The 24,309-nt window shown below is 45.5% G+C and overlaps 1 protein-coding gene across 8 annotated transcripts in view; it reads left to right on the forward strand.

Moving 5' to 3' along the window:
- Positions 1-24,309, forward strand: part of SORBS3 (sorbin and SH3 domain containing 3) — a 328,992-nt gene that overhangs the window by 164,074 nt on the left and 140,609 nt on the right. For all 8 annotated transcript variants that reach the window (XM_085633985.1, XM_085633983.1, XM_085633981.1 and 5 more), the window contains 2 exons: positions 7,690-7,974; positions 11,890-12,004. In XM_085633985.1, coding sequence (XP_085490111.1) covers positions 7,708-7,974; positions 11,890-12,004 — 382 coding nt within the window. In that variant the 5' untranslated portion in view covers positions 7,690-7,707. The remainder of the gene's footprint in view (positions 1-7,689; positions 7,975-11,889; positions 12,005-24,309) is intronic.

Here is a 24,309-nt window from a genome sequence, read left to right on the forward strand (position 1 = left end):
CGAACCGAGGCCGCCGACATCGAAACCGGTACCGCCTACCGGCGTCGTCAAGAACTGACATTGTGCCGAGGCCGCCGACATCGAACCGGAACCGCCTCACGGCGTCGACACGACTCCAGCGGCGTCGGAGCATCAGAAAAAGGGCAGTAAGTGGAGTAGAGGGCGCCTAAGGCCCTGTGGAGACCTGAGAGACTGCTCTAAGGGGCTAGGGAGGTGCTGGAACCAGCCTGACTGTGCCAGGGGTGAGCTGAGACTAATTTAGAGGGGTTGTGTGGAGTGAGAGAGCCAGGTCTCTGGTTTTCCCCCCTTGATCTACCTCAGTTTAGGCCTCAGCCTTGTCCAAGTCAGGGAGTAGACACCCTCAAGCCTTCCACATCCCCCCAAGCTGTACCTGGGCCAAATCAGCCCTTAGGAATTCAAATGTGATCTGATTCCATGAGTGTCACTGTCAGCTTTTAATTATTTATTAGGGGCACTGTATTTATTGTATTTAACCTATTTATTGCTTCACTGTATTTATTGGTCCACAGTATTTATTGATGCACAATATTTATTGGTTTACAGTATTTATTGCCTCAGAATATTTAATTGCCTGTATGTATTGCACTTATATTTATGCCCTCATTATTTATGATCACCCCTATTTATTGAATCATTAAGCCAGTATTTATTTGACCTGCACTATTTAAAAAGTTTGTATATTGTGATTGTTATTTATTTATCCAATCAGCAACTAAGAGAAAAAGAAGATAAAGAAAGATATTTTCATAATTTTTACGGTGTAGAGTCGTTTTTGGAACGGATGCACGCATGGTTATTGTATGGGTATGTCGTATGCTTAGCACGGAGCCTGATTCCTGACCACTCGAGCCAAGCTACCACAGTGTGTCTGGGAGTACACCACCACCCTTCCGGTGTGGGAGTGTGTAATTTCCAACAGAGAGACTGACAGAGAGAGAGGCTGACTGAGAGAGACTGACTGACTGAGACTGACTTGGAGAGAAACTGACTGAGAGAGAGACTGCCTGACTGACTAAGAGAGAGAGAGAGAGAGACTGACTGACTGACTGAGAGACTGACTGACTGACTGAGAGAGAGAGAGAGACTGACTGACTGACTGAGAGAGAGAGACTGACTGAGAGAGAGACTGACAGAGAGAGAGAGAGAGAGAGAGAGAGAGAGACTGACTGACTGAGACTGGCAGAGAGAGACTGACTAACTGAGACTGGCAGAGAGAGACTGACTAACTGAGACTGACAGAGACTGACTGACTGAGAGAGACGGACTAAGAGAGAGAGAGACTGACTGAGAGAGACTTACTGACTGAGAAAGAGAGAGAGACTGACTGAGAGAGATTGATCGACTGAGAGAGATTGACCGACTGACAGAGAGAGACTGACTGAGAGAGGGAGAGACTGATTGACTAAGAGACAGACTGACTGAGAGAGACTGATTAAGAGAGAGAGAGAGAGAGAGAGAGAGAGAGAGAGAGACTGACTGACAGAGATAGACTGACAGCGAGAGAGACTGACTGAGAGAGACTGGGGTGAAAAAGAGAGAGACTGACTGACTGAGAGGGACTGTGATGGAATTGGGGTCAAAGTGTGTATGAAGCTTTGCAATGCCTCTCAAGATTGCTATTGTCTGCTAATAAAAATGTACTATCAAAATGTGCTCTTTGTAGTTACGTCTGCTTTTGAAATACAGCATTGTCGCATTGTCTAATGTTTTGTAACAGGTTTGATTTTTTTTTTACTCTAGCCCCTCCCCCACTGACCCCGCCCCCACCTACCCCACCTCTACCGGTGCGGCCCTCAGCCACAAACCACACTGTAATTTTGGCCCCTGACAGAAAGTTTGTGAATACCCATACACTACATCGACCCTAGCGTAAACAAGGAAATGTCTCTTCACCCCCCCCCCCCCCCAGAATCAGTAGTAAAACAAAAAGTCATAATTGGGATTGAGTAGGCCATCACACCCCTGTGCCACTGCACCTGCCGCATGATTGATAGCACTGCCCCGGGAGACACAAAAATAAGACAATGAGAGATAAAGTTTCAGATCTATCTATCTATCTATCTATCTATCTATCTATCTATCTATCTATCTATCTATCTATCTATCTATCTATCTATCTTCATGTCTCACTCGCGCACTCTCTCTGTTTCTGTCTTTACCCCTCTGGGTCTGTCTACGTGGGAAGTGGAAGATGCAGGTTGAGCTTGCTATGAAGGTTTGTGATGGCCCACAAACTATTGAGTCATTCTGAAATTCCTATCCAGCCCTTTCCCACAGTGAGCCCGGTCACTTTTGCTCTAGCATAAAGCCGGATAACTCAACCCTCCCATGTCTCACAGGTCAGGAAGGGAAATGGTTCACTCCCAAACTTGCCGGGAATGTAGGCGAGGGTTTTTTTTCCAAAGGAGAAAAAAAAAATTCCTTATAGAAGAAAAAAAGAAAAGAAAAAATGTTCCTGTCAGCAGTGCAGAATAGTTAAAGTACAAATTTGCATGTAGGAAAGGCTTGAATGTGATTTTGACAAATATCAAACATGAAGAAAATGGTTTTGACGAATTTATTTTGCCAAACCATTGTTGGCAAACTTTTCTTTAAGAATGCAGACCAATCTGTTGAAAGATGTTCTTGAAGAACCTTGTTTCTTTTTGTTAGATTTTCCTTTTTGGGCTTTGAACAAGTTTCCCCCTTAACACCCTGTTACTTTGGTGTTTTGATAATGATACATATTGATTTGTATTCTAAAACCAGTGAGCAAATGTCAGCAATTTGATAAATTGTTCAATTAAAATCAGTAGATTGAAATGAACAGTGAAGTTGGTCATAATATTGTTTTAAATTTGTGAGGTAGAATCGTTGATAAATTCATCAGCTGTGCGCTCAGGTTTCAAGTGATCTGTGACACTTGAGGTACAGTTACATAATAACAGACTTAACACATTCTTCTAATGTGCCGGTAACTTTAGGGCCGCTTTAGAAGCTTTGACATTTTAACTACAGGTGCCTGTTCTTGTGGGAGTTCCCTATTTCAGTGTTTCTGCGATAACAACTTTGTTGGTTCATGCTTTTTAATCATTGTATTATTATTGCAAAGCATTTTTTTCTTTTAACAAGCAGTGTGCTTCGCCGCAGTCACATGCATTGGGGCATGTTTCAGCGGGCACCGCATGCAGCTGCCACTTATTTGTGTAAGTAAGGAGATAGTATTCCAAAATATTACCTTTTTTTCAAACCTTTGCCTCCGGTTTGCTTCTCGCACACTTTTATTCTGTTTGAGCTTCTCATATGACATTACAACGTTGTTTCAGTCAGTGTTACGGCACTGCATAAAGGATGCAGGGATGCTGTGAGTTTCCATTTGAACACTTTTTTACTTGCCTCCCTTTACTGGGGCAAAATACTCTGGTACTAGCATGCTGCACAGAAGATGGACACATTCTTTAAGGTGCAGCCCTTTTACTGTTTCTTACACACATTCGCCCATACTATTTTCATGTCCAAAAACTATTCACTCTTTCACATCCAGTTTGTAGTAAATGTATAGCTCTTCGATCCCTGGCAGCACAGCACCCAAGATAATGTGCTCCATGGCTCAGCACTTATAAGGTCCAAAATGCAAGAACTATTGTCTATGCCAATGCTTATATTAAAGAGTTTGGGCCCTGTTTGCACTCCCACTGCTCCCTTTTATCCCTCCCTCCCTCACACTCTCTTTCTCCTCTCTGTACTGTCTGCTCACACCTGCTGCCTTCCTGTACCTCCTTGCGCTGTGCACTCATCCACCTCTCCTCCCCCCCGTGGGTGCCCCTCCCACTCGTATTAGTGCTGCTTTCACTTATACTCGCCAACAGGAAAATGTCCACAGCCATCTCTTTCTTTGCTCTCTCTGTCGGCTCACACACCTCTTGGTCCAGTTGTAGAAATGTGTAATATTTTACTTAGCATAAGCGACAGCCATTTTGGCTGTGGTGTCCAATTTGTTTCCGTCGCAATTCTCCCGTCCTCTGCTGTTCGTCTTTTCACTCTGCTTGTGTAATCTATTTTAGTTGACTTCCTGACTCAGCTAAAAGCAATGTGCGTGCTGAGGGTTTGTAGCTGCCAGTGCACCTGGTCTCAGACGTTAACTGTTGACCATTTACAGCTGCCATAAGCATTCCTGCTCCCCCTCCCACTTTCCTGACCACGTAGTTATTCATCTGCCCTTGTTTGCTGATAACTATTTCTAAAACTTGTTCTTCCTATTTGTGTTCACATGCTTACATTGCAGAAAACCGGTATAAAAGGGACACGGTTTGTGAATTCAGTGTACTACCTCCTGCAGCACTTGAGAGTGTTGTGTGGATGTGGTCCCACTCATGAGTGATTAATAAACTTGTCATTTATTCCAACTCCAGTGCCGATCTCTATTTGTTGGTCTTTGGACCCGTGGACAAGAGGGTGACCACTTTTAGGCACATTTCCACACAGTGCCTATCCTCGGTGCCCCGCTGTCAGCTGGTGGGCGGTCATTGCCTTTCTGAACCTCTGCCTTACTTTGAGGCTAATAAGGTTTCTTAGAAAAGAGCAGCCAGTCCGCCTCTCTTTCGTGCTCTCTCACCCCTTTTTCTCCCTCTCTTACACACTCTTCCCGCCTCTCTCATGTGGTTAACGTCAGGAATTCGAGCACAGTTTCTTTCCTTTGCCTTTTCAAGGTTTCTGTTCCTCAATCCCACGCTCTCCTCCTCTTCTTGGGGTGTCTTCTGTGTACACAGGCGCTCCCTCTTTATGCGTCTGCCGTGGCTCTCCCCTTCTTTATCTCTTTTTCACACATTCTTTCTGCTTCTCTGTCTGGAGTTCATTCAGCACTTCGTGCACAAACTACCTATCCCTCTCTGTATTCCTGTCTACCTATTCTGTGCATTTCTCACCCGTAAATATCCACCATGCCACATAATTCCACTACACAAATCCACTCCACACCACACTTTTCTACCCCACACAATTCCACAACTAACAATTCCAATCCAACCTACATAATTCCACTCCACACCACATACATCCACTCCACTTCAAACCAAAACACATGGGTAACAGACATTGTGATTTAAACCGCCAATAGCTCTAACACTCGCAAATGCAAGATCTATTTCCATTGCCGATGCTTATTTATTTAATATTACCTTTTCCAGAGATACATTTTTTTCTTGAAAAGGGTTTTTTCGTTAGTGTGACTTTTCCCCAAATTGAAGTTTTGTCAACCTGATTTTGTCAGGCTTTCATCATTTTGGAAATAATGAAAATTAAGGTATTCCTTAGGAAAGAGCTGCGTTTAAAAAAAAAAAAATCACGATTCAATGAGTAGTATGCCTAAAAAGCTGCAATTGTCACAGCTTTCTATGTCTACTTTGTCTTAGTTTGAATGGGGGAAATCGTATATCTGCACCTCTGAGAAAAGAGTATTTTTACGAGAGCAGATTTACTGTTCCCTTTGTGAGTTGGGCCCATTGTCTTTGGCAGTATACCCCACACTCAAAGGATCAGGGACACTCAGTCATTCACAGATTCAAGACGTCTATGTCTCTCAGTCAGTGTTTTTCAGCAGCTGCCCCCACACGGGGGATTCCTTCCCCTCCTCCTTTCGGTTTTACCTACTACAATGCTATTTTGTAGGGAATTAAAAGCTCTCCTGTTCTGCAAATAGGCTTGATAATTTTGCATATAGTTGCCCTATAAACATTCCGATTTGTTCCTGCCATATGAACGCATGGTAAAGAGATTTTTCCTCCCACAGCTACAGTAAGATTTTATAGGAGCCTATTTATGTAATGTTGAATATGGTGATGATTATTACATTTGTTTTTTTAATATATTTCCTGTTTCCTATTTGTATTTTTATTTGTAAAGAGCTCTCTCAGCAAGTCCTAGCATGGATCACAGTATAATAGCAATGGCGGCTATAAGTATAAAAATATGGTGGGGCGCGACAGTACCAAATTCTCCATATACTGCTCCTTAGTGCGCACCTCTCTCCTGATCGGCGTCCACGAGCAGGAAAGGGAAGGACTTCCTTCTTGCTCAGTGGACCCCAATACAACCAATGCTGGAGCTGCTCTCATCCTGAAGGCAGCTCCAGGATTGGTGGGAGCAGGCTAACCCAGCATTCAATTTGAGGCTGGGGGCCTGTGCCAGCAATCCCCCAAATGTTTCACTACCAGTGAAGGGTGCGCACTGAACATGTCGGGCTGGCCGTAGCAATAGAGCCGGCCAACCCGACATATGCGCACTGGAGGGTCAGCTATAATCCTGGAATTGCAAGATTCAAATCTGCCCCCCTGCCTTTTCACTGCAGCGTTAAGCAAAATGGCATTGACGTGCCATTTTACTTATTCTTCTGTGCCTGCTGCGCTCGCAGCAAGCGGGATGACGCTCCTCCGCTCAAATGGAGAAGCCGCCCCTGTATAATAAATACTTTTACTGGATAAAAATAATAAAGGGTCGAGTAATTAGAAAGCTGTATAACTCTAAATATTAACTGTGGTTTAAATAAATATATAAAATCCCTAGTTTACATTAAATTGGTCAATAGGTGACATTTTCTTACTTGTAGAATTTACTTTTATATTGCACCATAAGCTTTTCTTGCTTGCCACCATAGGGGTTTTCGACGGCTATTGTTTGCCGTTCTTGAGGAATAAAACGTTTTGTAAATTGACTGAAACATTTCTGGGTTTTTCATGGTAAATCTGGACGTCATCATATTTGGATAGAAGAAAGCAGAATAAGTGACTGGAGAGGAGAGAAGTCAGATTAAGTTAACTAGTTGTTCATTGGAACTGAGTGATTGGTTAAGGGGAGAGTCCACCATGAAGAGTCTGGAGGCTTTGTGGGTAGCAGTCCTGAGGATTTAGCCCCTGATATCTGGCATTTGGCAATACCAATCTCTGCACCATCTGTTAATGTTAATAGATAGCACCCGTAAACCCAGAGGTGTCTTGGCGCGGGCTTAGCATGAACAGGAAAGGAAGGGATTCATTTTTGAAGAGACAGGTCTTCAGAATCTTTCTAAAAGACAGCAGTGAGGGGGCGGCTCTGATATTAGGGGGCAAGAGAGTCCAGAGTATGGCGGCTCATGAGGCGAAGCACCTGCCACCCCATTTTGTTCTTTTAAATTTGGGTTAGAGAAATGTCATTAATCCTTTTGATAGAAGGTTTCTACCAGGCTTGTACCAAGCTAAAATGTGCTTCAAAAATTCAGGGCCGGTACTGTGAAGAGCCTTGTAAGTGATACAAAGAGAATTGAACCTATGCGGGTCACCTATTCACTACATCAAGGAAAACACTGCCTTGCACTTTCCACTTCCAATTTCTTAAGGGGTCCTACTTAAGGGGCTGATCTTCCCTGGAATTGGACATTTGTCTAAAGGGTGGTTGCGCTATGTCTAAAAATGAGTCTGCTGTTCACCCAAGGAAGAGCATGAATATGGCTTTCACCTTCTAGGACTTCAGCGAATCAGATTTAACTAGAAAGAATTCATCTTCCAGAAATGGTGGGTTAATCTCCCAGGGAGTGACTAGTTTCTTTTCAGGGTTTTTCTTTCATGAAATAGGTATTCATGAACTTTGGCTTCATCCCCTGTCTTGGAAGGAATACATTGATTTTTCTAACTATATTACTTCTTTTTGTCTTTTAAGAGAAACTTTCCAACAGTGATGACAACTGTCCAAGAGGCATCCGGCCTGGCAAGGGAAGGAGGTGGCTTTGGATCAGTCAGGCACGCTGACAACTCTTCCCACTACACCGAACCTGCAGGCACAGCGAGCTATCTTCACTCTACCCCAGACCCGACCCTTGGCTTGACGCTGGATGACTTCATACCATGCCACCTTCAGAAAAGAGAGACCCTCCCACGTACTCAGGGTCCCGTGGTCCCTGGTGTGGGCCACACGCTGAGCCCGGAGCACCCTGCACTGGCAAAGGTAAGCAAGGTGTCACCACACTAGACAGGCCTACGTTCGGTGTTACTACCATTCGCTCTGCGGGTCGTGGAGGCACGAAGGCTGTCATGGAAGTAGGACACTCAGGATCCAACCTACAGAGATCTTAGCATAGCAAGGGCCCACATGTAATCACAACCACTGTCCACATACTCCTAAGTATCGTACTCTAACACCCATTTCTCCTGGACTTAAGCAATCTGCCCTATTGCACCCCAGGATCCAGTCCCCTGACACCCAGATCTCAAACAACCCAACATCCATTGAGTGTCCTCTGGCAGCACAACTCCCAGCCGTCTGACACCCCAACATCCAGCTGTGAGGAAATTAAACATTTATACGAATGCACGCGGTTATAGCTTTCCAGCCACGGAACACTCAGCTTTCTGGCACCCCAATTTGCAGAACTCCGACAGTCCTATATTCTACCTCAGTGCACTTAGGAATCTACTTATCCTGCAGCCCGGCATCTGGCCCAGTCCCTACGGAGCATAACCTTCTGGTCTTACGCATCAAGCCTTCCTGCCTCCCATAATCCAGGGCTCCTGTATCTAAGCATCCTGACCTCCTGCAGCGACACACGTCCAGCGTTCCTCCTTCTGCGTATCCAACTTTCCTGCAGCCCAGCATGCATTCCTTCAATACATAGGCATCCACCCCTCCTGCACCCCAACATTCAGCCCGCTTGTAACTAAGCATGCAGCACTCGGCTCTGAAGCATCCAGCTCCTGCAGCTCCACATCGAGCCCTTCTGAACCCATCTCCACTTGCAGCCCAACATCCAGGCCTCCTGCAACAAAGCACCCATCCATGATGCACTTGAACATCCAACCCCCTGCAGCTCAACATCCACGAATCATGTAAAAACATACAGGTCCCTCTTTCTAAACATGTAACCTTCGGGCACCTGAGCACCACGTGAGCATCCAGCCCCCCTGCAGCTCAGCACTGAGCCCTCCTGAACCCAACCATCCACATCAACTATACCTGCCGCCCAACATACACCACTCTTGACCCTACCCATCCATCCTTCCTGCTCTGCAGCCCCCCAGCCTCCTGCAGCTCAGCACCGAGCCCTGGAACCTAGATCGAGTCCTCTTTCACCTAAGCATCCCTCCCACCTGCAGTCCAGTGTCGAGCCCTCCTGAATCAAAGCACCCCCTCCACCCAGAGCCCAAGGTCCACGCTACAGAGACTTTGATGTCAAGAAAAGCCCGGCTCACCCACCTGCTGTGTGTGGAAGTTTCTGCCCCACTAAGAGATCTTAACTTCACAAATCCCCACAAAATACACACTTCTCAGTTAAGGTAGTGAGTGGAACACTAGTGTTCAACAAAGAGAGCAGGGCTTTCAAAGATGTTCAAACTGTGTGTAGTTTAGTAGGCAAGGGTTGGTAGCACTGATGCAGGGCCACCTTCAAAGCTACCAGACACTCTGGAAACATAAAAGCTGCTGCGCCGTGACTCACTCTAGTTATGGGGTCCAGAGAGTATAATATGACCTCACAACGGCAGGGAAGAGATAGCATCAGCGCTATTGTAGGGGGTACCGCCTAAATAATCTTTATAGTAATAGCAAGGGGTCCCTAAACTTTCATTACAGAGGAGCACTAAATCTTGATTGAAATAAGATCCCCTGGGAAGCGAGGAAAGAAGTCTCTTTGGAATGTTGGGAATGACAGTTTGCAGATGGGGTTACTCACAAAGTTGACATTTTGTGTGTCTGCGGTATATTTTCTTGCACATGCTCTTTATGTCAACGAAATTGAAAATGGAGGCAGTGTGGTTTTTAAAATGGAATTCTGCTCTATGTGATACAATAGAATATTAGTCACTATATCTATGTATATAAATAATATATTTACTTGTGCAGAGGGTCATAGAGCTCGAGAAAATCTGCCAGCAGAGCAGCCAGTGGAGCACGAGACATGGAAACTGTGACTCTGAGCCCAATGAGATAGCTCAAAAAACTGCTGCAGGTATCTGCAGGTCACAGGATCCAAGGCCAGTGGGATATCTTGGTGGATTAAAGCACCTGCCTGCTGCCCAAGATGTGTGTAGATGTATATATTGGTGCGTGTCCTCAAAGGTTTTTGTATTTTGTTTTTGATCTTTTATTGCATAAACCTTTCTACTATGAGCAGAAGCGCGCTTTACATTTAAATCTTTTGCGTCAAAAACAGTATCTCAAACTTGCAGTTGTACATACAAGGATATTCTGTTTTTAGTGTCATGTTTCAAACACATTACAAAAAGCAGGTTTTGATGAAGAGATGAGAGGTTAGAAGCATTTCATTGAAACAAGACAATGCAGCACAGTCCAGTTAGTTTTATATTGCACCTTTTTAAAAACACGAATGATTTAAAGTCCGCTCTCTGCTGGTGGGAGCATTTTTAAAGCTCCCTCAATCTGGGAGCAGACTTCGTGTTTGCTGTCACTTGGCGGGAGTTTTGAAGTTGCTCCCGCCAAGTGAGAACAAACACAGGTTTCCCTGCCCGCACCAGTTCAGACAGGCAAACCGCTATGTCTCCCGGGTGGGCACCCCAGGACATAGCAGGAGCTAGTCCTGGCAATAATGGCTCCAGGAGGTGGGTCGGGCACCCCCTCTCCTTTGTAATTGCAGTTGACCCTGGGTAATGTGGTCCCCGGGGCCGAAATCGGCCTGGGAAGGGGGTACTGCTTGCCCCTTTTTTACCTACAGCCTGGCCTCTTGGAATGGGGTCCCCAGGCCGAAATCAGCCTGGTAGGGGGGTCATGTGTCGCCTTCCACTTTTTTTTATAAGGCCGGGCCTCGGGGGATGGGGTCCCCATGGCCGAAATTAGCTCGTGAAGGGGGCAACATGTGCCACCCTCCCCTATATTAATGTAAACATTCCCCCCCCCCTCCCCTGGGACTAAAAAACACACAAGTGCTGGACACCACTTTTTTTCCCTTCTTTTTATTAGCTGCAGATCCATGAATTCATTGCAAAATAAAAAAAAAAAAGCAGTTTTGGCCCCAGACAAAGAAGTCCTTGTGCGACCCGATCACCAGGCCTGGGGGGGGGGGGGGGGAGGGTTTGCAGGGTATTCCTACCCTGCACGCTTGTGTTTATTTTTACATTTTTCTTGTGACTAGGGTTAGTCCCAAGTCCGAAGATGTCTCTCACCACTTCCTAGATGAAGTGATAGCAGCCAATCAGATCTCAGCATGATATTTGTCGGCTCCGCCGACCCTCCACATCTCTAGATATACATAATCTATTTTTTTTATTAATTAAAAATTACTGAATAATTTACACTAAATTACAAAAAGAGATCTTTCTGGACCAAGGTCTAGCTTTCTGCCAAATTTGATGTAATTCCGTTCAGCAGTTTGGGCTGTATTTGTGTGTAAAATCCTCATGAAAAAGTGCATGGAATAAACTGGTTTTGGGAGCCTCCCTTTTTCTTGAGCCTCCGCTTGACGAATCGCCCCTAAACTTTCCAAAAAGCAGCTGAAGTGACTGGCACACTAGTTTTGAAAATTTTGTGAAGATACGTCAAATGGCGCCAAAGTTATTAGCAAAACGCTTTTCATATGGAAACTAGGTACTAACAATAACTACCTGCTGGCGACCACCAGTAGGTAATATGTATAGATATATATCTGCAAACAACGTTGTTGTCCTTTACGACCTTCTACACGGCAGCTCAAGAATACCTTTTTTGGCAAAGTTCCATTTTATTCTTTTTCCACAAATCTCTCAAGTAACTTCATTCCAAGTGCAAAAGTCAGCAAATTCAATTCTCCCTCAGGATATACATAAATATATACAAACACAACTTAACATTTTAAACAAACCAACTTTATTCAAAAATGCCCGTTGTCATTCTTATGGCTTTATCCGCTCTCTCTCTTGCTCTCCTCCACCATAGGTGCACGTGGTGAGGTATGATGGGTCGAACACTCTGAATTTTGAGTTCTTGGATGCACCGAAGACTTTGCCCAATGGAGGAGAACCTCAGTTCCATTCATGGCCAAAGAATGGAGGTAATGTTGCAGAGATGGGAATTTGGGTTGTTTGTAGCATACTGTGAAGGAGTGGCTTGGCTTGGGATTGAGTGTTGGCAAACAAACACAAATACCTTAAATGGGATGCTACTTGATGGAATGAAGTGTTCAACATTAACCTGTGAGGCATGGCCTGGCCTGAACCTAGGCTGCTTGTATTTGAAATACCGAACCCCGCAATCTCAAACTGAAATGGAATTCTGACTTGTGAGGAAATAATAGTTTTAGGGTGTCCAAGTGACTTGGTCAGAGTCGTAATTTCCAGGCTCTAGAGGTCATACAAAAGAGGGCACTAGACACAGATCACAGAAAGTCCAATTTTATCTCCAACTGGTCTCCAGAGACAAACTTCAGACTGGGGCCTTACTGATGTCTAAAATGTTCTAGGACCAAGTGTAAGCCCATAGGAGTATAACGTTTTAAGGGTCTGTATCTCGAAAATAGCTTGTAATGGTCTGGATTTTCAGTTGGCAGGGTTGTGCACAGGGCGCTGGTACCCGCTAGGCCCACCAGTTGTAATGGGGAAACTGGTGTAGGTTTCAGATCCAAACATGACGTGTCAATGTGATATCCTCTAGACCCTCAGACCTAGAAGATGGTTCAAATAGTTATGGGCTCAGGGTGACCAGTTTTAGCCAACAGGTTACAAATATAAGGCTTATAAAGTAATGTAAAAGTTATATGTATTCAACTGAGGCATTCAAAGAGTGCCTTCACTAGCACTCCCAAAGTCAGGGATAGTGCAGTGTGAGTTGCCGTAATGCAGGCGCACCACTTCTGTAGGTCCGTGGATCTTCTTACAAAGCAGAGGTCTTCAGTTCAGTTCTGATAGGCAGGACTGCAATGTTCTTGTGGCTCTAGGGCAGCTCACTTCCTCAAGACAGGCTCCTAGAAGGCTTCAGTTAACTTGGCCTTGCGGCTGTCCTCATAATCAAGGGTCAGCACCTGTGCATGCACCGGAAGTACAGATCCCTCTTCTTCAAGGGCAAGGGCAAGTGAAAGCACCAAGCTTCAGCCATAGTCCTAGGAATGTTCATAGCCTTAAGGTAAACAGCAACAAATAAAACATCCATCGGTGCTGCTGTATCACAACTTCTTGAATTCCAGACAAAATACATATTACTGACATCAAAAGGGATTCACCTAAATTTGGGGTAATCATTGGCAGATGACCTGTGCCAACCACAAGTCAAGCATCCTTTAGAATTTGAACTATCTCCAAAATTCTAAAATAGACCAGCATACATATGTTAATGCTTTCATTCAGTGGAAGAGAGGAGTCAACTACTAACTGGACAAAGGATGTGCATTTCAAGAAACCTTTACCAGAGGTCAGGCCTGTTCTTTACTATGTGATGCTCGACATGACACCGGATGAAGAGGAGCTTGAGTAATGTTGAGGAACAGATGGCATGGACCTGGCAGGATGGGTTTGTCCATTCCCTGCTCACCATAGACTTTTATGGGGGTTTTAAGGTGCAGGCCTAAGTGGGAGGAATAGGTAGGTTGTTTCATCTGGTGAGGACAAAGCTGATCTGAAGGGGAAGCACCATTCTGTGCAACAATCATGTCCTTTAAAGAACACCACGCACATGGACCCAACACATCTGTAATGCCTCTGCACACACAGCAAACATGACATGTGCTAGGTGGAAGCAAGGTCCTGGTTAAGAGAGGCACTGGTTAAATTACACCAGGGGGGGACAATAAACCTGTGCCAATGACACACAGGGGTGCATTTGCCAACCCCTGACTCCTTATACCCTGCTGTGAGGGGGCAGTAGTCACCTTCCTCCATTGATGAGGGTGTATTTTAGGTTTAGCCAGGCTATCAGAAACTTGTCCTCTTCTGGTGGATCATACGCAAAAATGATTGGCGCACCTTCACTATCAGATTGCCCCTTGCACTGAGGGAACAAAAACAGGAGAGGCCATAAAAAGACTATCGGGCCAAGTGGTGCTAATTCCCATACTGCTGCAGGACTTAAGCCCCAAAACTAGTCCATGAAATATCATTTGGTTGATGTATTCTGTGGCTAGGACAGTGGACTGTGCAGTCCTTAATGTGGCTTATACACACCCTCACTGGGTACTTGTCCATGCTGAAGCCAATAGTTTGAGCCCCCCTCTGGTCTGCAGGATACAATGTCATGAAAATGCCTCAGTTTCCAGTATTACAGTCATTTAGTCTCTACATGTCGTGTCCATTAGGAACATGTACACTGAATCCATAATGTATCCATCTGCATGGAAAACTATATTGCATTCGTGTTCAGTGCCTGAAAACACTTTTGAGTGTTGCTTTAGTGAGACCTGTTGGTACATTTATCCTAAGGTGAGAACATGGAGTCCTTAAATGTGACATGTAGATAGATAGGTATCGCAGGTCACCCGCAGGAGATACTAGCATTCTAATTTAAGGAGAAGTTCCATGTTTAGTGTTAAAAAACATCCACATTTCTAAATGTTCTTTCTTTAAAGGTTCTGTGCTTAGTAGGTGATACCACAAAATGTTGTGATGAAGTCTTGTCATTGCTTGCTTTGGCCAAGTGTCTCCCAATCAGATTATCTTCCAACATTTCCCAAACCCTTACTGTTGGCGTTGACTGCTCTCCCCTTCTCCCTTAAGTAACAGAATTGGTTTCCACATTAGGAAGAGAACGTCGCTGGTGTCCATTCAGGAAAAGTGGTAAGCTGACTCCTCCCTCTGTTCAGCTCACTCTGGCACAATTGTTTCTTTCCTAATTGACAGGACAACACATTCGCTCCTGAGCCTTGTTCTGAAGTGATGCCTACTTTGAGATGAATGTTCTGCCCCTTCCGTGGGGGCATGATCCAGAAGTCATCTTGTCGATAGATATAGGTCTGGCTGTCCATGTGTGTTGTGGTATTGTGTTTTTGGTTGTGTAGTAGTTTGATGGTGGCAGCACAAAATTGTGTGAATGGTGCACTTTGTCTCTAGGAACATATACTGAAATGTATACAGGCATTTGTTGCCATGTTAGGAGGGTGTTTTACGGAGTGTAACCTTTGCCAATAAGTGACCTCTTGGAACTGAACAGACAAAACTAGCTCCTTGTTAGTGCTAAGTACAGCTGCAGCTTAGCCATACCTTCTCTGAAACCGGTATTCAGAGATCTAGCTGCAATAATTATCAAACAAGGTTTTTGTAGCCTCTTGTTAAAGTAAATTGACTTGATCTGCTAAGTCGGAAATTGACCCGTAATTAGCTAAAGCGACTGCGTAAGCATACCTTATTTTAGTAGTCATTGCTGGGGGGTTGTGGCCTGGTTTAGTTTTGGGTCGTAATGAAGCATTCTTTGATTTCTGGAGAAGGTGTAACATCTGAAGGAGATTTAACCACAGTACGTCTCCACCATAGGGACAATATATTCAATCAAATACCACCATTGGTTTTCCTCCAGAGTTTGCATTTCCCCCAGAAATCACTCAGAGAAGCTTCCATTATAAGTCAACTCTAAATGAGGCCCTTCTTGTCCAGAAATGTTCCTGTTAGTAGTGAGTGGGTTATACCTTTTCATAGGCCCTGAATTAAGAAAGACGGTAGAGTTGAATTCTCGAAAATATGGGCAGCAGTAATATAGTGCAGTTGAACCTTATGGTTTGTTCATTGAGGAAAAAAGGTTTTAGTTAACAGTAAAACTGACTCGAGATGAGCTGTTAGTTGGTTGTGCAGCAGGTGTGTATCAGGTGCACATGTGTGTGGACTAGTGGCTGAATTGTTGTGTTTGCCTCTCAAGGGAGTGGCTGTCTGTGTATATTTGTGTCACTTTTTGTAGTGTGTACTTTGTGTGCCTGAGTGTGCATTTTACACATTTCAGGATTTCAATAAAAAAGAAATAGATAAAGCCAATCTAAATGGAACTAAGTCACATAGTGGTTATTCTTAAAATCTGGCATTGAATGGGGTTTCCTGAACCTCAGTTGGACACTGCTGCTTTATACTTTTTAAAAAACCCACAATTTTACAGCTCGTTGTATGGCATGGATGAGTGTTCTTCGTTTCCTATGTGTATCCTTAAGAGGAGAGATGTGAGTTCTTTACTGATATGTTTAAGTTTTCAGGTCAGCAAAGTGCAACTGCTTCTGTGTTCCACAGTTTTGTGATACATTCAGGGGAAGGATTGTTGAAGAGGTCTTTTTCTCTATTTGCTCCATGCTTTAAAGTGTGGAATGTTATTGCTGCACAGAGTGCACGAGCCCCTGGATGTGGTGAGCATTTTATGCCAGGTAGCCTGTGAGGTTGTCGTGGATTTCCTTGATATAGGTCAGGATCACTGTCTTGCCAGTAAATATTGCTTCAAGATGGAATGAGTGCAGAGACACTATGACTGAAGTGATGTGTTTTCTCTGATCAACCCTGCAACAGTAATAGTGGGGGGTGTGAATGTTTTCTCAATGTACGTAGAAGGTGGAGCTTTAATTGTCCGTACCTTTGTAGGTCGAACCTACCAGACAGCGCAAGCTGTCTCGTCGGGAAAGACATATGGTGGGTGGGCTTACCAAGAATGTACAGGGACTTGCAGTCCGCCCATTGCTTATTATTATTAGACTGTCTAGTGGCTCTAATTTCCTTGTTTTCTGTTCAATGACTTCCCTTGTTTAATCCTGTCTGTCTTGTGTTTGTCCCTCCCCTGGAGCGTAACCTCTTTATCATCTCTTAGATTGGCTGGCTTCTTTGCTTCCTCTGCTCGTTTTTATGAAACTACTTGTTTATATCATGGCATGCGTAGTTTTAGATACACATGCTCTGCATACTCCTGCCATCTAGTGTTGGGTTCAAGCAAGTTGTTTTTTTTTTTTGGAGAAGTCCTTTAATTTACGTGGTCTATGTGACTCCTCCTCTGTTGACATGCATGGCCACAGACTCCATTTTTGGATTGGTTTTCCCTGCCATCGGGCTTGGACAAGATCCAGCTTTCTCCCTGTTTTGACAAGTCTGAAGGTACTCACCACGGCCTCGAGTTCACTAACTTCAGCTCTATTGCTTGAAGACTCTTCAATACTTTTTTGACTTGTGACGCTGGTTCCAGCCTCCGGTCCCATTGACAAGAGTCCGGGCCTATTGGCCCTCAGAGCCCACAAGCCCACAACATGCTTTTGAGAATGAAGGTAATGGAACAGATGTCCTCAGTGTCACCCTAAGTATCCCTGGGCCGACCTCCATTCCATCTGCCACTTCTGGCTCTCACTGGATCACAACAAAAGCTGCTGTGACTGCTGCTCCGCGTTCTGCAGCAAGAAGATCTTACATCAGCGTCGATACCAACGGTGGGCACACCACAGAATTACACAGTCAGCTTTGCAGATGCCTGAGATCTTTGTTGAATCTGATCCCCTGGGCGCTGAAGAAGAACAGGAGAAGGCATTGGGTAAGTTGCTTAAGCTCCCGTACCACCAGCCCAGCCCCGAACACTTTGACTCCGATGCCTCGGAGTCCAGCGAGGAGTTCTTCCTGGAGGAAGAAGAAGAAGCGTCTGAGGACGCACCATCCTCCTCGGTCTTCTCCTGATCACATGTGAAGTTCACAACACATGTAAGTACTGTCAATGCGCAAGTGCCCAAAATGCCTCATAAGCAGCCATATGTCAAAGTTGAGCAAGGCACTTTCGAGGGACAGCATCAAGCACAGTGCCAAAACCGCCACCACCTTCTGATGCACCATCGCCCTCAACCGCTGGCCGACACCAAACCAATGCCTCGTAGCAGAGGACAGTCTCAACCAAAGCCCTCGAACATCAACCGGTCCCAACCCCGAAGACTCCCATCAGCATCAAGCTGTCCAAATCGTTTGTACCTTCAAAGGCCCCAAGGCAATAACTGCCCTCACAGCTGAAGCTGCCATCAGTGCCAACTCCACCCTCAGGGCCCAAACCATTGTCAGCGCACAAGCCATCATCTTCATAGAAGCCTGTCACTCATGATGTCTAGGACTGCACCATCATTGAGAGGCTTCAGCATGAGCTGGACGAGAAACAAAGAAAAATTGTCATCCACTCGGGCACAGACAAATTTCCGGAATCAGACAAGCTCCTGCCCCAGAAACACAAGGTGGCCACTGAGGAAGTCCAACCATCAGAAACTCATGGGCCTCTCTGGACGTACCACAGCATTATCCAACATGAGGTTGCTGACCACAAGGTGGACTGGTGAACCACACCTGACGAACAGGACTCCTTTCTGAAGACAATGTGGTTCTGTGCAGTACGTCCCAGTGCTTAAGGGAATGATCATATCCTTTCCCGACATATTTAAAGAGCAAGTCAAATCTTGTGTGGTTATGCCACACACTGGGAAAAAATACTAACCAGCTCCCTTGGACTTCCTCTACATCAGGGGTCATGTCCCACCTGACTCGCTAGTTAGTGGTTACCACTGCTAGAAAATGAGCAGCAGCCCAAGCCACCAGGAATGCTCCACCTCCTGACAAGGAGGGTAAGCAAATCGATACTGTTGGAAAAAGAGTAGCTGTAGGTGCGGCTTCCCATTAGCGCATGGCCAACTAATTAGGCCTCTTTTCTAGGTACATTAGATGGAGGAGCACTTGCAGCACCTCCCTGATCAGTACCGTAAGGGGCAAAAGAGTTGGTATAGGAAGGCAAGGTCATCTCTAATGGCAGCATTAGGTGTGCCTTAGATGTGGCTCATACTACTGCAAAGGGAGTGAACACCTCAGTTTTTTTACGGCACCACACCACCTCCCTGATCAGTACCGTAAGGGGCAAAAGAGTTGGTATAGGAAGGCAAGGTCATCTCTAATGGCAGCATTAGGTGTGCCTTAGATGTGGCTCATACTACTGCAAAGGGAGTGAACACCTCAGTTTTTTTACGGCACCACTCCTTGCTGTGCCTATGTAGTTTCAAGCCGGATGTACAACAGCACCTTGTCAACCTGCTGTTCGATGGGGAGCACAGGTTGACGCAATGCTTGAAACAATTATAAAAGACACATGACCACAAAGGCAATTGGCACCTTACAGGTCCCCTCTGTCAGGCGCTCCTTTCGAAGGCAACAATCCAGAGGAGGCTCCAAACCCACGTCCCAGAACCTTCCAAGTCCTACCACAGTCCGCAACAGGGATATCACCAGCAGGGTGGCAGAGGTTTCACGCAAGGCTCTGTTGAAGGGAACATTTCTAAGGGTAGAGGCATAGGCACCCCCAATTTGCTCTGCATCCCCCTGATCACACAACGCTTGTTAGGGTGAGACTTAAGGGATTTCTTCCCTGTTGGGAGGAGATCACCTCAAACCGTTGGGTCTTGTCCATTGCCAAGCACGGCTACTGCCTAGAGCTCATTACCACGCCATCAAACACCACCTATTGGATCAACACCCTTAGCCCTACACATCTCACACTGCTTCAGGAGGAGCATCAGGCGCTTTTGTCAAAAAGAGTTATAGAGCCAGTACCTTGCAAAACACCATGACAAAGGCGTCTATTTCATATTCTTCCTCATCCCCAAGAAGGATGGATCCCTTAGACCAATCCTCAACCTCCATCCTCTTAATAGATGCATGCTGTCAGAACACTTCCTGATTGTCACCCTAAAGGATGTCACTCCCCTGCTGCAGCAAGGCGACTTCATGGCAACCCTCGACCTCAAGTGCGCCTACTTCCACATTCAGCTCATCGGCACACCCTTCACTTCAAGCTCAAAGTGCTGCCTTTCGGAGTCACCACAGCTCCAAAGGTCTTCACCTATTGTTTAGTGGTGGTAGCTGACCACCTAAAAAGAAAGGGAAACCACGAAAAAAATAAAACCGCTTACCTGCTTCTCGCCGCATCGCCTACTCGGTGCTCTTCTGCTGCTGCACTGCACATGCTTCCCTGCGTCCAATCCTGGCATTGCTCTCATGTTTGAAAGCAGCATCAGGATTGGCCTGAGCATTGTGAATTTGCGCTCCCAGAGAGACTGGGAGCCTGTGCTTTGCTGTCTCCAACCCGGCAAAGCAGCTGGATTGGAGACGGCTTCAGTGCGCAAGTCTTCTTGGCTGTCCTGAGACGGCAAGCCAATCCGACATGCGCACTGACACCACTCCTCCTCCATCTGCCTTGCCCCCAAAACTCGTTTGTGCTCAAAATAAAACAATAGTAAACCTGTGTTATTATCGTTTTGTTTTTCCAGTTTTGCAGCTGCTGGCAGGGTGGCACCGCTCCTCTGTCATGGCGCAGGAGTCGCCACTGTCCGAATGATGGCCTCATGCATTTCTATAGTGCTCCACACTAGGATTGTTATGCGTCTGAGAGTGCCTCTCGAGCGAATGGTCACAAGTGAAGGTTCACATGGAAGATCTAGTGTTGGTAAGGGCCAGCACCCATCACTCTGTGCAGTGGTGAAACAGCAACAACCTGTTGCAGGGCAGTCCCTTCGCAGACACGGTCCTGCATGTGACCATCATCATGGACCTATCCCTATCCAGCTAGGAGGCACACCCAAACAACATGACAGTCCAAGATCTGTTGACACTATCTATTCTACGGGGTCTCCACTTGAACCACTTCGAGCAGTTAGCCATTAAACACTCAAAGCCTTTCTCCTTCAGATTCAAGGCAACTTAATCCTAGTGCGTATCGGCAAATTGCCCGCCATGTTCTTTCTGCAGAAGCTGAGAGGCACACAATCACCTCCCCTGTCAGCCCTACCTGAACAAATTTGGCGCTGAGCCACCCAACACCAAGTTCATCTCCTGGCAGAGTACCTACCGGGAGTGGGCGGCGACTTCCCAGACCTGCTCAGTAGGACGCAGCAACAAGTCCACGAGTAGGAACTCCACCCACAATTTCTGCTTCCTTACTTCTGCAGGTGAGGTACCACAGACCTAGACCTTTTTGACACAGCAAAAAACACAAAATGCTGAAACTTTGCTGCCAGATTTCCACACCCCCAGTCTAAGGCAATACTGTGTGGATGAACTGGTCAGGGATCTTACCTACACTTTTCTTCCTCTCCCACTAATTCCGTAAGTGGTCAGGGAGCTGAGGCAAACGTACCTCATCCTGGTAGTTCCAGACAACCATGTCTCTCAACCCTGCTCAAGATGTCCATTACAAGAACCTTCATAGCAGGCCAGACATTCTCACTCAAGAACATGACAAGGTCAGGCACCCAGGCCAAAGACAGCTAAACCTAGCGATCTCGTTCCTGAAGTCATAGCGTTTGGTTACCTTGGGATGCCTCCAGAGAGCATGGGCATATTCATAAAAGCCCATAGGCCCACCACATGCACCTGCTACGCTGCTAGTTTGAAATGTTTCTTGCACTGCGTCTACCCCAAACAACATTAATCAACTCATCCCTACAGTGTAGGAAATGATTTGTTATCTCTTACACCTTCAAATGTCTATGTTGGTATATACATCAGTCAGGCGACACATAGACGCTTTTGCGGCATACATGCAGAACAGAAAAAACTCTTCTCGCTTCAAAATCCTTGTTATCAAAGCCTTTAAGGAGGGAATTTAGTGGATAATCCCACGTAGGCTGCTTCATGCACAGTTTGGAACCTTAGCATTGTCCTCATCGTGCTCATAGGGCCATCCTTTGAGCTCCTGCATGCATGCCCCCCGCAGTTCCTCTCTTGGAACGTTGCCTTTCTCATCGCAATCACCTCACTCAGATGCATCAGCGAATTGCAGGCCCTCACTATCCAAGAACCATTTTTACCAGTCCATAAGGGCAAAGTGCGTGTTAGAAAGAATCCAAAAATTTTGCCCAAAGTGGTCACTCCTTTCGTCCTTTTTTTTAAACATACTTTATTAGTTTTCCATTAACTTCCAATACAAAGTATTATCACATTTCCATGACTACATTGTTACACATCTTATTTTTTAAATATAACATCACCTGTCTGCAGTGTATAGTATACATTATACAATCTGTATATCTCACATTAGGTAAACATGTACATGGGATCATCCAATTTGTCCAGTTGGTTATGCTATGGATAAACTCCTGACTAACGTAAACTAACTAAAACCCCAATCCATCTCCCACCAGCGTTCCAAATTGAATTGTTTAACCGTCCTATGTTATTAGCATGAGTCTGCCGGCTATTATGATCATGTCCCCTTACCCGGTCCGATACACAGCGTGTTCTTGCATACCATGGCGCCGAAATGGTCTATTGTGTGCTCGGATTACTAGATGTGTGGTCAGGGGTTATACTTTTAAATGTTTCCAACATAACATCCCATTCCATAGATACCTGCTTCTTACGTAAACCCCGTACATCTTCCTGGCGGATAGCTGCACTTTCAGCCCCCTCCCCCCAACGTAACATTTCACTGTGCCAGTTGTATACTGCAGGTGGTCTTGCCGACTTCCATCTCATAGTCATGGGCCTTTTTGCCAGAATAACCGCAAGGTCAAGGAAACGGAGTTGGACTTTATGAGAGGCCGTCCGCTTCCGGAGACCCAGCAGGCACTCTTACAGTATTGCGAGTCCTCGATACTCAAGCGTGTAGTTGTTTCTACGCACTGGCGGACCTCTCCCCAGAACCCACTCAGGTGCGGACATGCCCATAACATGTGAACCAAATCTGCTTCCACCAACTGGCATCTTGGGCAGTGGTGTTGTGTATTTGGGTACATCTGCTGAAGGCGGCGTGGTGTTAGGTAAACCCTATGTAATATCATGCATTGTATAAATTTAAACTTTGCAGTCCTGGACACTTTTTTAGGATGTTCCAGTATGTCCAATCTCTACTTTCGTCCTTAACCAACCCATTGAGCATCCAGTGTTCATCTCATGACCTGACTTGGTAGCTGAAAGTTCACCCCACATGCTTGACATAAAGCGTGCTCTTATGTATTACATTAACAGAACCAAATCCTTTCTCATGACGCAACAGTTGTATGTAGCTTTCTCCTAGCATCATAAAGGCCACGCCATTTTAAAGGCAGGGATTGCCAGGTGTTAATGTATCCAGACCTGCTATATTAAAATAAACCTACCTTTTCTCTAACCACTAGTAGAGAGCTACTGTGGCTTTCCTGGGGAACATATGATGAAGCTGTCATTAGGACATTATTTCTGCTCCACCCACTGGATAGCCACAGGTTAGGGGAATTCTGCTTTTCAGTCTGTGCAGAGCATGTGTACCTACAGACAGACATGCTATGAACGAAATATGTTACTTACGCTGTAAGCATTTGTTTATTGTTTGTAGTGCTGTAGATTCCCTTGGCCCACCGTCCTCCCCAGAAGCCAGTGGTTGTACAGATATCTTTCTCTTGAAGTTGATTCTTTCTACTTGCATGGTCACTATTCTTCCAAAACACACTACTCCAAACTTACTGTGACCCAATGGATGAAAAACAATCTTTTGGAGTCAGTGACTATGCACATCTACATGCAGTGGAGGAGTCCTTGAAACTCTAAAAACTTCATCGAAGAAAAGCAACTTACAGCGTCCGAGCCCAGCACTTGTTTTCAAGAGTATGTGAATCTACAGCACTGGATGCCACGAACAGATGCTTACAGGGTAAGTAACATATTCCTTTTCTTTTTGTTTAAGCATTCCGTGAGAGTGCTTGTGTTTCCAGCTGTCTTCCTCGTTTGCTTCTTTTAACCATCCCTCTCTGTTTTGCTCTCTCTGGACGTTGGACCCCCCAACACTATTGCTACCACTAACTCCACCAACCTCTCCCCGTTGCTTCCCCACAAGCCTTTCCTTCTTGATTTCCATTAGGCCCAGCAGCTGCAGTTTGCTGCAAGGCCAAAAGACCAACAATTAGCAATAAACAAAGACGAGCATGAGGCATTGAAAGGGCAGCAAACATCTCGCATTCCACAAGTTCTTCAGTTTCTGTGTTGTATTACATAAACTGTAAGAGGTGTCCTTTTTAGGTCTCGCTGAGTCAGCGCGCATGCGCTGCTCGGAGAGACTTTAGTAGGTGAATTTTCAAAGTGCTGCTGGCTGGCGACAAGCTTGCGTTCACGCGAGCGTGCACGCGCGAACCGCCAGCCTTCAGCGCCATCTGTCTTTCCTCTTGCTTGCTCCCTGCCTCCGCCCCTCCCCCCGCCTTTGCGCTTACAAGCGTTCGGGATTCTCCCAGTGGGTGCATCTCCGTCAGGCAATATCACGCCCACCTTAAATGTATCTTCCATTGCTGCCTCAACGTGCTTTCTCTTTCCACAAACTTGATGTTTGTGTTTCTTTATTTTGAGATTCTTTTAGTATTACAGTTTTGTGACTTAAGGAACACTAAGGAAATGTTACCGTAAAACTGGACAACGTTCACAGTGTTTATTTCTGATC

Source organism: Triturus cristatus, chromosome 11 (genome assembly GCF_964204655.1).
Source record: "Triturus cristatus chromosome 11, aTriCri1.1, whole genome shotgun sequence".
Taxonomy (NCBI): domain Eukaryota; kingdom Metazoa; phylum Chordata; class Amphibia; order Caudata; family Salamandridae; genus Triturus; species Triturus cristatus.